Below are 17,669 nucleotides of genomic sequence, written 5' to 3'. Positions count from 1 at the left end.
CCGGCGGTCTGCAGAGGGCCTAAAAATTACCCAAATCGATGGGAACAGTGCTCAAATGACATGGGAAAAGCATGGGGAAGACCCCTGGAAGCATTTCAGACTCCCAGGTCACTGCTGTCAACAACGTTGTCAGAGGTATTACGCCACTTTTATGGACTCGCAATAAAACATACAAGAGCTAAACCAAAATGGATTTTCCTTACCAGGGCAATGACTTGTGTATATAAGGCAAAATAAATAACAAAAAACAAAAATGCTCCTCCACACCTTGGGCTATGTTCACACGTAGCATTTTTGATGCGTTTTTGCACTTTTGTATTGCTTTCAACCAAGACAAATGCATTTACCAGGAAATGTCATTTTAACATTTTACAACCTTATCTGGCCATGTATGTGGCACATCATCAGACACATCCTGTTTCATTTATGATGGAGGGACTCTGAAAGTCACAACGCCTATTTTTAAAGGGCCATCAGGCGGCCCTTACTATTTTTAAATGGCCAGCAGTCAGCCCTCGCTATTGTTAGAGAGTCATCAGGCAGCTATGCTTTGTTGTTCTTGTGTATGCAGTGACTGCAAGGACTGCCAAAAATTTGGACGCAACCCAAAACCCCTTTGAATAGACATAGAGGAGGGTTTCAGTTAAAAAAAAAATGTTCCCATTATAAAGGAGCGGGTCTCCTATAGTGGTAATGCCCATGCTGTGATTGCAAGGGATGCCAAATTTGGGAAAAACCCCACTAACAATTTAAAGACACATAGAGATGGGCCACAGTAATGACATGTTTCCATTAGAAAGGAGAGGGTCTGCTATACAGTTATAGGGTATGCAGTGAGTCCAACGGCTGCCAAAATTTTGGAAAATTCTACTAACAATTTAAAGACTCATAGAGGTGGGCCTCAGTAACGACATGTGGTCTCCCATACCGTTTGCCTATGCAGTGATTGCAATGGCTGTCAAAAATGTGGAGGAACTCCAATGCCCCTTGCAAGAGACGTTGAGATCAGAGGGCCTCCTGAAAACAATTTTCCCATTAATAGGAAGTGTGTCTCTGATACTGTTTGCCTATGCAGTGAAGGAACGGCTGCCAAAAATTTGGAGGCACTCCAATGCCCCTTGCAAGAGACGTAGATATGTTGATATGGTACAAATGGTGGTGATATGGTGGTAGAGGATGCGGAGAAGGAGGAGGACAAGAGCAAATAGACAAAATCTGGAAGCGAATACCCATGTCTGGGTGTGAAGACAGATTTGAATGGGAATAGTGTTAGGCCTCCCAAAATAGAGACACTGTATTTGAGTTTATGTTACACTGCTATCATTCGGTGGTGTTGAGAAGTCTGGCCCAATCCAGACCTTGTTAATCTTTAACGGCGGTTGTAATCCGAAACGAATATTGAAATATTTGCTCGTGTCTAATCAGAAACACCCTTAAAAAAATTATGTGGGTGTTGCATCACGGTCTCCCTGGTGATATGATGGTGGAGGATGAGGAGAAGGAGGAGGGCGACATAAAATAGAAAAATTACTGAAGGGTATACTCATGTCTGGGTGTGAAGGGGTGCAAAAAAAATAACCACTGGATTTCAGTTTATGTTTGATGCTATCATCTGGTGGTGTTGAGAAGTCTGGACCAATTCAGCCCTTGTTCATTTTTATAACAGTCAGCCTGTCAGCATTTTCAGTTGACAGGCCGAAACCTATCAGTTATAATTCCACCAGCGGCACTAAAAACCTGGTCTGACAAAACGCTAGCAGCAGGGCAGGCCAGGACGTAGAGAGCCAGTTCATGCCACGTATCCAGCTTGGATACCCAATAATTTTAAGGCACAGAGTAATCACGGAGGACGTTGGTATGGTCGGCAAGGTACTCCCTCAGCATCTTCTGAAATTTGTCCCTCCTTGTGAGAGTATCCCGCGCATCAGGGCATGTGCGATAGGAGGGTCTGAGAAAACTGTCCCAGAACTTTGACAGTGTTCCCCTGCCTCTGCTGGATTGCATTTGTGTGTCTCTCATCTGTACTCCTTGGTTGTTCAATGAACTGTGACCTCTGCCGCCAGTGTTTTCAGATGAGAATTTGTTTAATAATTCCGCTACAAGGGCAGTCTGGTACTGTCCCATTTTATTAGGCCTGTCCAGCATGGGAATAAGAGACAGAACATTTTCCTTGTAGCGTGGGTCTATATTTAGTAGTCTGGCCTGTGGTGCATTGGCTGCGTATTTGCGCTTGCTTTCTAAGGACTGGGGTAAGGACAACTGAACGCTGCGCTGGAACAAAGACATGGACGTGCTTGCTGATGGTGCTAGTTGAGAGTGTGCAACGACAGGTGCAGGGCGGGAGGCATCTTGGCATGCGCCATGGACAGGGGATTGGCGTGCACGCACAACAGCAGAACAAGCAGTGGTGTCATCCGCAGACACTGTTGCTGGACCCTGGAATTCGGCCCTCTTAGCCAGTTGCTTTGCTGCCATGTGCCTGATCATGCTGTTGGTCGGCAGGCTGCCAGTATTGCTACCCCTGTTGATGCTGACTTGGCAGGTGGTGCAAATGGCCTTTTTGGGGTTATCTGCAGAGTCTTTAAAATATAACCAGACTCGGGAAGACCTAACAGTTGTAGTGGCAACTTCCGTCGTGTTAGCATTACGAGGAGCGCTTTCCTGCTTTGTGTCTGCAGCCACCACACTGCTTCGTCCTGTCTGTTGTGTTGTTACACCTCTCTCCCTCTGTGTGCTGCTGTCTTCACTCAGTATATCCCCCTGCCAGATTAGGTCAGTTACTATATCATCCACCACCTCGTCTTCCACTTCCGCACCTTGGTCCTCCTCCTGACTTTCTGGCAATTGTGTCTCAACATCATCATCATCATCCACCTCTTGTGACAGTAATTGCACTTTCCCATCATCGCCTTCGTGTGACCGTGTCTGCTCCAATATTTGGGCATCACTACACGCGTTCTCCTATTGACTCGCTTGAAGCTGGCAGGGCGAGAGGCCCAAATCTACAAATGGAAAAGTGAACAGCTCTTCGGAGTGTCCAAGTGTGGGATCAGTTGTCTCCAGGCACTCGGCATGGTGGGAGGAAGGAGGATCAGAGTGAGGAATAGTGTTGAGCCACCCCCGTAGTGTTCGGGTTTGGTTCGTTTCGTCGAACACTGGGATGTTCGTGGAACTGTTCGTCGAACACCTGGGGCAGATGTTTGAAGCCTGGGAAGGGGGTAATACCCATGGAGCTTCCCCGGCTACTAATACCAGCCCCCAGCTGAACACCTAGCCTTTACTAGCTATTAAAATGGGGGACCCCCCCAAAAAATGACGTGGGGTCCCCCTATTTTAATAGCTAGCAAAGGCTAGGTAGACAGCTGGGGGCTGATATTAATAGCCCAGGTAGGGTGCCATGAATATTGGCCCCCTCCCAGGCTAGAAACCCCAGCCGTCAGCCACCCCAGAAATGGCGCATCCATAGGATTCTGGCACTTAGCCTCGCTCTTCCCACTGCCCTGTAGCGGTGGCAGTGGGGTAATAGGCCTGGGGTTGATGTCAGCTTATAATGCCAGCTGACATCAAGCACAGGTTAGTAATGGAGAGGTGTCTATAAGACACCCCCATTACTAACCCCATAGTCAGAGTTAAAAAAAACCCACAAACACCCAGAATAAAGTCCTTTAATTGAAATAAACACACAATTCTTTATTGTTATAATTAAACCATACTTACCGTATCGCCCATTCCAGCTGAAGCCAACGATCTCCTGCAATAAAAGTAAAATAATAAAGCAACCTCATCCTTACCTTTCCATGGTTCTCAGGACGGCTCCAGCTCGGCTACATTCACATGACAGGCTGGATCGTAGCAGAAAGCTGCCATCCAGCTTGCCATGCCGCAGACACTGAGAAGAGCAGGCATGCTTGCGCTTCTCTGTGTCTGGCTGTGACGGCATCCAGATGAGCCAAGTTCATGTCCAATGAACTCAGCTCACCTCATGCACGTCACTGACAGCGTGGGAGAATTCTCCTGCGCTCACCGCTTGAGCAGGAGAATTCTCCCACGCTGGGATGGCATTGAGATGACAGGCTGGATCGCAGCAGAGCGCTGCCATCCAGCTTGTCATCCTTCAGAGACACTGCAGAGCGTAGGCATGCTTGCGCTCTGCAGTGTCTCTGAAGGATGACAAGCTGGATGGCAGTGCTCTGCTGCAATCCAGCCTGTCATCTCAATGCCATCCCAACGTGGGAGAATTCTCCTGCTCAAGCGGTGACGTCATTTGCCGGCATCTCATGCACAGGAGAATTCTCCCACGCTGTCAGTGACGTGCATGAGGTGAGCTGAGTTCATTGGACATGATCTCGGCTCATCTGGATGCCATCACAGCCAGACACTGAGGAGCTTCACTGAGGAGCTTCTCAGTGTCTGTGGCATGGCAAGCTGGATGGCAGCGTTCTGCTGCGCTCCAGCCGGTCATGTCAATGTAGCAGAGCTGAAGCTGTCCTGGGAACCATGGAAAGGTAAGGTTGAGGTTGGTTTATTATTTTATTTTTATTGCAGGAGATTGTTGGCTTCAGCTATAATGGGCAATACGGTAAGTATGGTTTAATTTAGAACATTAAAGGAATGTGTCTTTATTTCAATTAAAGGACTTTATTCTGGGTGTTTGTGGGTTTTTTTAACTTTGACTATGGGATTAGTAATGGGGGTGTCTTATACACGCCTCTCCATTACTAACCTGGACTTGTTGTCAGCTGGCATTATAAGCTGACATCAACCCCAACCCTATTACCCCACTGCCACCGCTACAGGGCAGTGGGAAGAGCGAGGCTAAGTGCCAGAGTTGGCACATCCTATGGATGTGCCATTTCTGGGGCGGCTGGGAGGGAGCCAATATTCATGGCTTCCTTCCTAGGCTATTAATATTAGCCCCCAGCTGTCTGCCTAGCCTTTGCTAGCTATTAAAATAGGGGGACCCCACGTCATTTTTTTTGGGGTCCCCCATTTTAATTGCTAGAAAAGGCTAGGTATTCAGCTGAGGGCTGATATTAGTAGTCTGGGAAGCTCCGTGTGTATTACCCCCTTCCCAAACTTCAAACATCTGCCCCAGCCGTCTGCTTAACCTCCGCTAGAGACTAAAATTACGGGGAACCCCACTCCAATTTTTTTTTTAATAAATAATTTATTTTAACAATAAATGACAAGTACAGTAACCAACACTGTCACTGTACTTAGAAACATGTCAGTCACATATATAATATCTATCTAATCTATGTGTGATGCTCTATTCTTTCTGTTCTAAATTATCGGGTACCGGTGTATGCCGCTGCTGAATTGCCGGCTTTTTTAAAGAGAAGGGTGCATGAAAATCGGAGGGCACTAGTGTGTTCCAAGTGCCCTGCTATGTATTTCATGCACCCTCCTATATACCCTGCCTCCCTGTCTGTCTATATATTCTGCCTGCCTGATGTTTAATTGAGCACTGTTCCCATCGATTTGGGCAATTTTTGACCTTCTGCAGACCGCCGGGGGGGACTGCCAGAAAAATGCTTGTGTTTCCCATAGACTTACATTGGGCTCGTTGCTCGGGTCGAGCACCCGAGTATTCCAATGTACTCGACCCGAGCTTCGAGCACCCGAGCATTTTAGTGCTCGCTCATCACTAGTAGTAAAATATTAAAATTACATTTACCGGTGAATGTATTTTTCACCGTTGAAAGCAATGCAAAAGTACAAAAACGCATCAAAAACACTACATGTAAACATAGCCCAATGTGTGGAGTAACAGTTTTGTTTTTGGTTATTTATTTTGCCTTATATAGAAGTCATTACCCTGGAAAGGATGTTCCTTAAAGAAGCTGTACACTACTTTATATTACCCCCCCCCCCAATGTATCCCCCCCGACCCCCTAAGACTTTTTTCAAATATCTTACGTTGCTGATAATGCTTGTGCGGGGCGCTATCGGTGGCTGCTCACAGGCATCACGTGACCCCTTGCTGACGTCAAAACAAGTGAGTCGTGACTCAGCGCTGGGGTCCCCGCGATGGCTGCTGGGTTGTGGGCGGGGTTACCCCCCGCGTCACACCCAGGATCCACCGCGCGCTTTCCCAATGAATGGTGGTAACCCCGCCCACAGCCTGGAACGCAGAAGGCAAAGACCCCTGGCTGCTGCCAGCACTTGTCGTGACATCAGCGGATGTCAGAGCCGTCTGCAGCCGGGGATCATGTGATGCCTGTGAGCGGCCAGTGATAGCACCACTCACAGGCAGTATCAACAACATAAGGTAATTACAAAAATCCTTAGGGGCCCCGGGGGGATACATTGGGGGGGGGGGGTAATATAAAGCAGTGTGCAACCCCTTTAACATTTTTCCCAGGAAAATCTATTTTGGTTTCATTTTTGTATGTTTTATTGTGAGCCCGTAAAAGTGGCTAATACTCTGACAACATTGGTCACAGCAGTGACGTGGGAGGCAGAGATGCTTCCTGGAGTCTTCCCAATGCTGTTCCCATGTCATTTGAGCACTGTTCCCATCGATTTGGTCAGTTTTTAGGCCTTCTGCAGACCTCTCATTGAATTTCCCATAGAATTACATTGGGCTCGTTGCTCAGGTCGAGCACTCGAGCATCCCAGTTTACTGGACTCAGACAACGAGCACCCGAGCATTTTAGTGCTCGCTCATCTCTAATCCTTATTACTGAATCTAATGTAATGTAGAGTTATCTCAGATACATTCAGTAATGGCTAATAGTTTTGTATGGCTGTTCTATCATAATTTTGTAAAGTGTACAGAATTTGTACAGTAGTGTAATATAATTGCTAATAATCAATTTGAAAAAAATGATATCACACATGATCTTTCTAATAATTTCAAAATCCGTTTTTTTCAGTTTAAAACCACATTTACTCAACATGAAAAACCTAGAAGCCATGAAGTCAACCATCTGTTTGTAGTTACCTCAAACCCATCAGAAGATGAACTTAAAAGTACTGAAATCTTCAACAGAATGTCCGCCATAATTCCAAATATTATTTTCACTGATCTTGACAAAACATCAAGTGCTGGGAGGAGCAGAGCTACCGTAGTCCATCCCAAACGGAGATACTGTGTTGGAGACACCATTATTGTCCAAATTGACATGTTTGATAATTTAGGTAAGAAGAAAACTTATGGAGGAGACTTCTTGAAAGTAAGAATATCTACACCTGATCTCAAGGCAGTGGCATCTGGTAAAGTTGTAGATTTCAATAATGGAACTTATCATGCCCATTTCTCCTTATTTTGGGAGGGGAGAGTTTATATTTCTATTGTACTCTACCACCCAAGTGAAGCAGTTACAGCTCTATGGAGAGCAAGGAACAAGGACTATGGTCTTGTATACTTTATAGGAACCTTTGTGAATAGTGGTCAACAAGTCAAAAGTGAATGTGGATTACAGCTGGACTCTGATAAAAACATTTGTGAGTATGGAAGTGAAAAAGACCATGAAGTATTTTACTGCTACAAACCAGATTTTCTGAGCTGTGGATCATTAGCCTTCCTACAATACTTTAATAGCAATCTCTCATTCCTAAATATTCTCGAAACCATGCTATTAAAAAGGTATGGATGTGGTGAGTTTTTTTTAATGTATATATTTTTATTTACGGTTTCTTAAGAAATAAACAGATTGGAGTAAAGTTGACCCATATGCATTGGATCAAAATTTGCAGAAGCTGGTGAATTCAGCTGCATTGGTGCATATGGGTGACCTTTTATTTTTTTCCCTGATTCTCCCCAACAGGTTGTTAGAAGAACAGCCTGTTCGGCAAACTGGGAGGGATCATGTATGCTGTTCTTGACATTTCCTTTAATAAATGCAAAGGATGTATCCAGGGTGTATACCACCTAGCCAAACCATTTACAAATTATTAAACAACATGTATGTAAGTACCTGGATAAGAATGAAGTGATTAACCAGAGTCAGCATGGGTTTGTAACTAACAAGTCATGTCAGACTAACTTAATTTCCTTCTATGACAGAATCACTGACTGGGTGGATCAGGGAAATGCTGTAGATATAGTATATCTTGACTTCAGCAAAGCATTTGACAAAGTATCTCACACCATCCTTATTGAAAAAATGACCAAGTATGCAATGGACCAGGCAACTGTTAGGTGGATTCATAACTGGCTTAGTGATCGGACTCAAAGGGTGGTTGTAAATGGCTTCACATCCAGCTGGATGAATGTCTCAAGTGGGGTACCACAGGGCTCCGTCCTGGGACCTGTATTGTTCAACATCTTTATCAATGATTTAGATGAAGGAATTGAGGGTAAACTGATTAAATTTGCTGATGACACAAAGCTAGGAGGGATAGCTAATACTAGAGAAGAGAGAGAGAGGATTCAAAAAGACCTACATAAACTGGAGCAGTGGGCAGCAACCAACAGAATGGTTTTTAACAGGGAAAAATGCAAAGTACTACATCTGGGCAATAAAAATGAAAAAAGCATATACAGAATGGGAGGAATAGAGCTAAGCAACAGTACATGTGAAAAAGACTTAGGTATACTAATAGATCATAGACTGAACATGAGTCAACAGTGTGATGCAGCAGCAAAAAAGGCAAATACAATTCTGGGATGTATTAACAGAAGCATACAGTCTAGATCACGTGAAGTAATTATCGGTCTTTACTCCTCTTTGGTCAGACCTCATCTGGAATATTGTATACAGTTTTGGGCACCACATTTTAAAAAAGACATAGACAAACTGGAGCAAGTTCAGAGAAGAGCGACCAGAATGGTGACTGGTCTGCAAACCCTGTCCTATGAGGAACGGTTGCAGGATTTGGGAATGTTTAGCTTGCAAAAAAGAAGACTGAGAGGAGACTTAATAGCTGTCTACAAATATGTCAAGGGCTGTCACATTGTAGAAGGATCATCTTTATTCTCATTTGCACAAGGAAAGACTAGAAGCAATGGGATGAAACTAAATGGGAGGAGACACAGATTAGATATTAGAAAAAACTTTTTGACAGTTAGGGTGATTAATGAGTGGAACAGGCTGCCACGAGAGGTGGTGAGTTCCCCTTCAATGGACGTCTTCAAACAGAGGCTGGACAGACATCTGTCTGAGATGATTTAGTGAATCCTGCTTTGAGCAGGGGGTTGGACCAGATGACCCAGGAGGTCCCCTCCAACTCTACCATTCTATGATTCTATGAAATGCAAAGGATGTATCCAGGGTGTATACCACCTAGCCAAACCATTTACTATTTAATTACACCATGTCCACTTCAAGAAAATGTTAGAAAGTGATGGACAATCTCTTTAAGGCTAACACTACTGTTAAAACTTTCTGTTGTCCTGTCCCATTATAGGAAGAGAGCAACAGAAAGTAACTAGGTACGGATTCACCATTAGGAGCACATCAGCAGAGTCCAGCAGTCTATAATTATGTCAAGATTCTCATCATTTCACACTTCAGTTCTTGTTCTTAATGGATACATTGAGGACATCTTTTAAGTGCTCCTTTCTGTCCTCAAGCCATCTCCTCAGCAGTACTCTCTGCCCTCAGGGTGTCTCATCATTTCACTCTGCTGTCAGCCCTAGACACTTCACAACTAGAGATGAGCGAACCCAAACTTAAAATTTTGTTGTTCGTACTGGACAGTTAGTGTTACACGCACGCCGCTAGGTTCAGATATGGGCGAGACAGGTTACATGAATTCTTTTGAATCCTGGGGGAACCGCTACTCAGGGCGACCATAGACCTTGTGCTGCAGCTTCTCTCAGGCACACAGGGGTAGTGACCCTCAGGCACAAACACGTAGGTTGTTTCACTTGCTGACCAGACACACTAGACAAGAGTCCTCATAAATGGTAGAACAGTAGCATTTAATAAGAAGCCGCACAGCCAGTGCAAGTTAAGTCTTATGAGCAACAGGCTCCAGTGACAAATAGTACAGTTTCATTAGCAGCACAGCAGTTCACAGTCTTCCCAGTAGTATAGGACAGCACAGTTTAAATGCAAAGGCACATTAATGAACACAGCATTATTGACAGGACAGTGATATGGAGGAGGGGGGAGTGTTTGCTGAGGGAGATGATCCCTGTGACACCATTTCTTCCAGTCCTTATCTTTCTGCCTGACAATACTCTGCATTGTTAGTTCAGGAACTCTACCTGACCTGTGCTTAGCTTCACTCCTGACTTGAATCCTTTTCACTTGCAGGCGCACTTCTGTGACTTCTGTGAGAGAGAACACACACACCACCTTTCTCTTCGGCTCCGGCCAGACAGTAAACAACTTCCCCACAATCCCCCTGGGGCTCTGCTAAAACAGTCCCCTTCTCCTGTGACTGTGTTAACCCCTTTAGTTTCTGGATGCTTCTGGAGCACAACACTTCCTGTCTCATGTGCTTGTGGTACTTCTAATAGTTGCTGAATGCTTTTAAAGCAACAGCACTACTTCTGCATGTCACACTCTGCAACAGCACTACTTCTGCATGTCACATTAGTGTCCGGTGCTAAGTGACGAACACAGACTTCTACCGGAATTCTGTTGGAATATCGGAGTTACAGGGGAAGAGAGAGAGAGAGAAAGGGAAAGAATTTTCCCAGCTTAGAAGTTTGACTCCCCTTTATTTTCAATGGGGTCTGGGTTTTACTTCAGGTACAGTTCTGGTACCTGAACCGAACTTTGGAATAAAGTTCGGGTCGGGTACAAGAACCCGAACTTCCACAAGTCTGCTCATCCCTAGTCAAAACTTGAACATCACAATGTGCCCTTGATCAAAGGTGAATGGGAGCATCTTAAAAGATGTTTCACCTTACAATCTCCTGTAACCTCTGCAACCAATCGCAAAGGTCAACGGCTCATGATGACCAAACTAGCATCAGTGTTGACAAGAGTGGTTGGTTGCAGCTGTTTAATCTGCTACAGACATGACGTCACCAGGTCTGCATTTATAACAAAGCATATGAAAGCACATATAATAATTAAAATCACCCGCCTGCAACCTCTTAAAAATAAAGAAACTAAAATAAAAATACATTTCTGTACAAGTCCAATGTATCAAAATATAAAATTAAAAGAGAACAAAAAACAAAATCTAAATTTCAGAATTGTGTTTTTTTGGCCAACATACCTCCCTATAGAATGCAACAGTAAAAAGAAGTAGAGATGAGCGAATATGTTAGAAAAACTATCGCCAATTTCAAATTTGGCACGAATATGGCATATTCGGATTTGTGATCAGACACACGAGCATTTTTTTCTTAAAATCTGTAACATTTGGTAAAAGTCGTTAAAAGTGTGGAAAATGATTGCATTGCCACTAAAGTATTTTTATCACTTTGGCTAGATTAGTGGTGGTGTATGAGGATCGTGGGGGGGGGGGCGAGTTTGATGAGGGGAGGGGATGGGGAGAGCTTGTAATCTTTTTTTTCCCCCTAACTTCGTGCGTGCAAATTGCGGCTAGCCAATCAGAGTGCAGGAACCATCCACAATGTCCAGACACAAGAGCTTGCACCATTGGCTGCTGAAATCACAGGTCCCTCTCTATATAAAGAGCAGACTTGTTCTTTTGCCACCATTTTGTGACAATAAGAGATCAGAGAGGATTCTCCTGGTCTGCTCCTGGATTCATTATAGATTTTAGCTAGTTAGCTAGGCAGTTGCTTCTAAGTCTAATAGTTTAGATAGTCAGTGTCCTGTGTGGCTGTGAAATCAACCTTCCAGCTGATTTTTTTTTTCTTGTGGCATTAGTGAGGTCCAGACAAATACAGCAGGGCACATTTCATAGAACTCTCTTGTGCACTAATTCTATTGTACTCCATGTACGAATACACCTTTAAAAATCTATTTTTTTTCTGTTGCTAACTTGATACAGCATGCCATATCTCACCTTGTCATTTTGTGGCTCTGAAATTCAGCTGTGTGCAGAGTAAAAAAACCTATTTTTTTCTGTTGCTAATGTAGCGCCCCGAGGGTTCGGCCGCTACAGGGGTATTGCACCTCAACCAGAGGTGTGGTATTCCACTCCCAGGTAAGGATGGAGTATGGACCAGGGCTCAGTTAGCTGCATGCATCACACACACCCCATTTCCGGGGGACAGCTCAACGATGCTCCCATTAGTATGCAGGCACGACAGAATATGTCCCTGGCTGGAGTGGGGAGGGGGGAGGAAAACCCAGTGATGTAGGAGCAGAAGGGGATGGTTTCTGAGCATAGATAGGAGCTCATTGGTTGCTGGTCACCTGAGTTCACACACTAGGGGAGGGTATATAAGGTGGGCACCATCGTAGTTCTGTGTGCAGAAAGAGAAGAAGTTCAGTCAGTGGAGTGAGAGAAGGAGTTCAGCCAGAGAGGGCTGACAGGGAGCTGTGGCTCAGTCTGGGCCCAGCTCCACGAGGCAGGCCTAGAGTGAAGGCCGGAGCCAGAAGAAAGGAACAGAAACAGAAAGGAACAGCAAAGAAAAGAGAAGTACCCAAAGTGTAGAAGGGCTCAGAAACAAGAAGGCAGAAGGGACCCTAAGAGCCCATGAGAATAACGGGTGAAGGGTCAGACAGATTAAGGGTACCGGATCCCAAGTTGGTGGAGGAGAAACTACCCTCAGCCAAAGACCGGAGGTCGTGATCATTTATTGGTGCGACACCTCACCAAACCTGCTAGGAAGGCACCATATAGAACAGCGGGGAACGGGGCCCACGTTTACCCGCACAGATCCGCGGTAGCTGGACACAAGTTGGTCACTGGTGGGGCAGGCCAGAGAAAGGATGGAAGGGGGTCCTGTCCCATATTCCTGAACTGCCTGGGGGTTGACCGAGCCCCTCACCTGGTGGACGCAGCACGGCTCGGGCGGTCATTGCTGACAGAAGTGACTGGGAATATACGAACTGTGAGTAAAAGACCCTGGACTGCAACACGTTGTCTTTGTGCTTTTTGCTTCGCCAGCACTAACGGTACTGGGACTCCCTGCACCGTCACCCCCACCATCCACTACACTGCCCTGGGGCTGCTCTCTTCCCGTGAGGAGTTACACTACCTCAGCTGCAAACACGATCAGCCTCAGCGGTCTGCCTTGCAGCGGCGGTTCATAATAGCCGCAATCCACTGGTGGTGTAGTCGGACATTACCTACAGCACATAGCAGACTACCACTGGTCTGACCACCCTGAGCCACGGAACCGGGTCGCCACCACTACCCCCCAGCGTTTCCCTATTGCCCGGCTCCGAGTGCCCCACGGCCCAGGGAGCGAGTCACTAACATGATACAGCTGTCACGCAAGGTGTGGGAAAGACTTAGTGCAACACAAAGGGAAGAGGGAAAGGGAGCCCAGACTCTAGGGAAAGGGGGAAAAGTGGAGACCTCCTAGGTGGATCTAGCGTCACCCTGTCTCCCCTAATGTCCCTGTATTGGCTCAACCAATCGCCACACGCGAACCTTGCCCTGTCTTTCCCTGCCATTTGGCTCAAACTAGGGAAGGGAGGAGATGAGCACTAGTCGATCTCCACTAAACAATATAGACAACAAGGAAGGACAAAACAGCTGAAAAGTGCTTAGCTTTAGATGACTCCAGACAAATGCACAAACAAGTCCTCAAGCTCCAGAGAGGAAAAAGTACTGCTCTTGCAAAGCTTTCACAAGGAATACTGAATATCACCAGCACCTCCCTCTAGAACACACCAGGTATTTATACATCCAGGCCAGGGAGTTAATTAGCCAGGGAGGTAGCTCCTGGGTCCTAGAGACATCCTCTAAGAAGATGTCTATAATACCAAACGTAGAGCTCTCCTGCAACCAACTGCAGGGCGAAGGTCTGTCACCACTGACACACCCATTACAGTACCCCCCCCCCCCCATGAGTGGCCTCCGGACACTCAGGACCGGGTTTCTCAGGATAAGAGGTGTGGATTGAATGAACCAATCTGGGATCATTCACCTCTGACCCGGATACCCACATCCTGTCCTCCGGACCATAGCCTTTTCAGTGCACCAAGTATTGTAGAGAATGACGTTGGAGACGAGAATCTACAATCCTCAAAATCTGGAACTCCAGATTACCATCAACCACATACTTTTTGAGTAATGACCTATGGAACATGTTGTGGAGAGTGATGAGCGAACGTGCTCGCCACTGCTTGGTACTCGCCCGAGCATCTCTCTGCTCGAGATGCTCGGCGCTCTGCGAGTATTTCCTGGCTGCTTGGACGGGAGCTCGGGTCCCCTCCTTACATGTTTGGCGCTCTTTAGAGAGCCAATTAACATGCAGGGATTGCCTGTCACACACTGCAATGCCGTAGCCATGTTGGTTGTGGCATTACAGTGATTGGCTGGCTGCACATCATCAGTTGTTTATAAGACCGGGCACCGCCATGCTTGTCAGTCTACCCCGGAATCAGGCAGAATAGGGAGAGGTACTGCTGCGTCAGGGATAGATTTGCTTGTTTAGAGTTAGTATAGGTAGTCCACAACATATATCTGTAATATGCATCTGAACTAACAGTCCTTCTGAGGACTAATTCAGCTGCATATAATCAGTGATGATAGCAGGAATTAGGCAGGCAGGCAGTGTATGTGGCAGACTGCAGTGCATATAACAAGAGGGTCCACTGAACGTCCTGTAAGTCTAGATATTCGACAACATGTATATGTATATGTGTGTGTGTGTGTGTGTGTGTGTGTGTGTGTGTGTGTGTGTGTATATATATATATATATATATATATATATATATATATATATATATATATATATATATAATATATATACACAGTATATCAGACCTAGGCAGGCAGTGTATGTGGCAGACTGCAGTGTATAATACAGCACAAGAAGCTCCATTCCAGTCCTGTCTGCTGCTGCTGTTAGAGATATTTCTACAAATAGCCCCAGGTATCAAGGGCCAGGGATAATTATTTTTTTTATCTTAATCCTGATTATTTGGTTAAAAAGCAATCCAGAGAACACCGTTTTTCTTCTCCATTTGCTTCTTGCCACTGCAGAATACTGCCAGATTCTTTCCATATTACAGTAATAAAAATCCAGAAATTTGTAGTGAACATGGAAAATACTGGCCTCCATTTAAATTTTGTTGCAGTGTGTCAGTGAAGTTATTGACACCAGGTCGCTGTGAAAAATAGTAACCTACAGGCCAGCTATTTAAAACTTTGGTTTTCTGTCACACGTATCACATATAAGTTCGCTCCAAATTCAGCCATTTGTAGTGAACGTGGAAAATATTTTCCTCCATTTAAAATGGGCATGGAGCGTGGCAAGGGACAGGGAAGTGGATGTGATGGTGAATGCAGAGGACATGGCCGAGGCTGTGGGCAAGCTGAAATTGAGCCACAACAAACACCCACATCTTCTTGCTCGACCTTTCTGTCCCAATTAATAGGGGACCGCAGAACACCACTATTGAAGACAGAGCAGTGTGAAAAGATTATTGGTTGGATAGCAGATAATCCTTCCAGTCAGTTAGCCACCACCACCACCACCCTGTCTTCCACAAAGTCAAGTCTCAGTAGCCGTGAGTCTGGACCGCATATTCCTCACCCTGATCCTCCTTCCTCCCACCATGCCAAGTGCCCGGAGACAACTGATCCCACACTTGGACACTCCGAAGAGCTGTTCACTTTTTCATTTATATATTCGGCCTCTCGTCCGGTCCACTTCAAGCGGGGCAAGAGGAGATCGCATGTAGCGATGCCCCAATATTTGAGCAGCCATGGTCACACGAAGGCGACAGTGGGAAAGTGTCACAAGATGTGGATGATAATGAGACACAATTGCCAGAAAGTCAAGAGGAGGACCAGGGTGCGGAAGCAGAAGAGGAGTTGGTGGACGATGAAGTCACTGGCCCTACCTGGCAAGGACAGCAGCACATAGGGGGAGGGAGGCGTAGCATCACAACAGGCAAGAACAAGCAGTGTGGTGGCCGCAGACACAAGGCGGGTAACTGTTCCCCGTAACATCAGCACGACGGAAGTTGCCAGTACAACTGTTAGGTCTTCCCGAGTCTGGTTGTTTTTTAAAGACTCTGCCGATAACCCAAAAAAGGTCATTCGCACCACCTGCCAGGCCAGCATCAGCAGGGGTAACAAATCTAGCAGCCTGACCACCACCAGCATGATCAGGCACATGGCAGCAAAGCACCCGACTAAGTGGGCCGAACCCCAGGGTCCTGCAACAGTGTCTGCCGGTGACACCACTCCCTATTCCACCGTTGTGCATGTCCATGGCGCATGCCAAGATGCCTCCTGCCCTGCACCTGTCGTTGAACACTCTCAACTAGCACCATCAGCAAGCACGTCCATGTCCTTGTCCCAATGCAGCGTTCAGTTGTCCCTACCCCAGTCCTTGGAATGCAAGCACAAATACGCAGCTAATGCCCCACAGGCCACACTAAATTCACACATTTCGTGACTGCTTGCACTCGAAATATTGCCTTTTAGGCTTGTGGAGATGGAAGCTTTCCGCAACCTGATGGCGGCGTCCAACCCTCGGTACTCGGTCCCCAGCCGCCACTATTTCCCCCAGTGTGCCGTCCCCGCATTACACAAGTATATGTCCAACAACATTAGCCGTGCCCTCAACAAAGCAGTTACTGGGAAAGTCCACCTAACCACGGACACGTGGACAAGTGCTTGTGGGCAGGGACAGTACATCTCGCTGATGGCACACTGGGTTAGCATAGTGTAAGCCGGGACCCAGTTGGACCTTGGGACCGAACACATCCTCCCTGAGGATTGTGGGCCCTGGGTCAATCAGAGTTGCCCCCACATTGTACAACTCCTGCACCTCCTTCTCCTCCTCCTCTTCAGCATGCATCTCCGAAATGACCACATCACTCGCAAGCTGGAAGCACTGCAGCACTGCCTCGGCCAAGTGGCAACAGGTTGTGCTGAAGCTAATATGCTTAGTTGAAAAACCACACAACGCTGAAGAGTTGTGGACAGCTCTGAAAAAGCAGGCAGATCTGTGGCTGACACCGCTGAACCTACAGCCAGGCATGGTCGTGTGTGACAATGCCCGTAACCTGGTGGCGGCTCTGAGGCGAGGCGAGCTCACATGTACCATGCCTAGCCCATGTGTTTAACCTCGTGGTTCAGCGGTTTCTCAAAACCTACCCAGATTTGTTGGATCTGCTTGTCAAAGTACTTCGCCTGTGTGCCCATTTTAGAAAGTCAGCTACAGCTTCGACTGCTCTTGACGTGCTTCAGCAGTTTCTGGCTCACCCACTGGTGTGTGATGTCCCCACACGTTAGAAGTCTACATTGCAGATGTTGGGAAGGATTTTTGAGCAGAAGAGGGCAGTTGTTGACTACCTGCATCAATAAAATGATAAAATGGGGCAGTATGAGAAGGCCCTTGTTGCAGAATTAGTGAAAAAATTCTCATCTGAAAATGCTGGCAGCAGAGGTCACAGTTCATTGGACAACCAAGGAGTACAGGCGAGAGAGCCACAAATGCAATCCAGCAGAGGCAGGGGAACACTGTCAAAGTTCTGGACAGTTTTCTCAGACCCTCCAATTGCACAGGCTCTGAGGGGGGGGGGGGACTCTCACAATGAGTGCAAAGTTTTGGAAGATGGTGAGAGAATACCTTGCCGACCGTACTAACTTCCTCCGTGATTTCTATGTGCCTGATAATTATTGGGCATCCAAGCTGGACACGTGGTATGAACTGG

At 46.3% G+C, this 17,669-nt stretch overlaps 1 protein-coding gene across 1 annotated transcript in view; it reads left to right on the top strand.

Moving 5' to 3' along the window:
* The first annotated feature begins 4,567 nt into the window (after positions 1–4,567).
* LOC141271502 (NXPE family member 4-like) overlaps positions 4,568–17,669 on the top strand; it is a 136,249-nt gene continuing 123,147 nt past the window's right edge. Inside the window, exons 1-2 of the mRNA XM_073681565.1 lie at positions 4,568–4,579; positions 6,879–7,591. Of these exons, the coding sequence (XP_073537666.1) occupies positions 4,568–4,579; positions 6,879–7,591 (725 nt within the window). The remainder of the gene's footprint in view (positions 4,580–6,878; positions 7,592–17,669) is intronic.

This window comes from Phyllobates terribilis, unplaced genomic scaffold, assembly GCF_046119375.1.
Source record: "Phyllobates terribilis strain yellow unplaced genomic scaffold, ASM4611937v1 Scaffold_5__5_contigs__length_657084704, whole genome shotgun sequence".
NCBI lineage: Eukaryota > Metazoa > Chordata > Amphibia > Anura > Dendrobatidae > Phyllobates > Phyllobates terribilis.
Note: the sequence above shows the minus strand (reverse complement) of the source record. Positions and strands in the feature narration are given on the sequence as shown.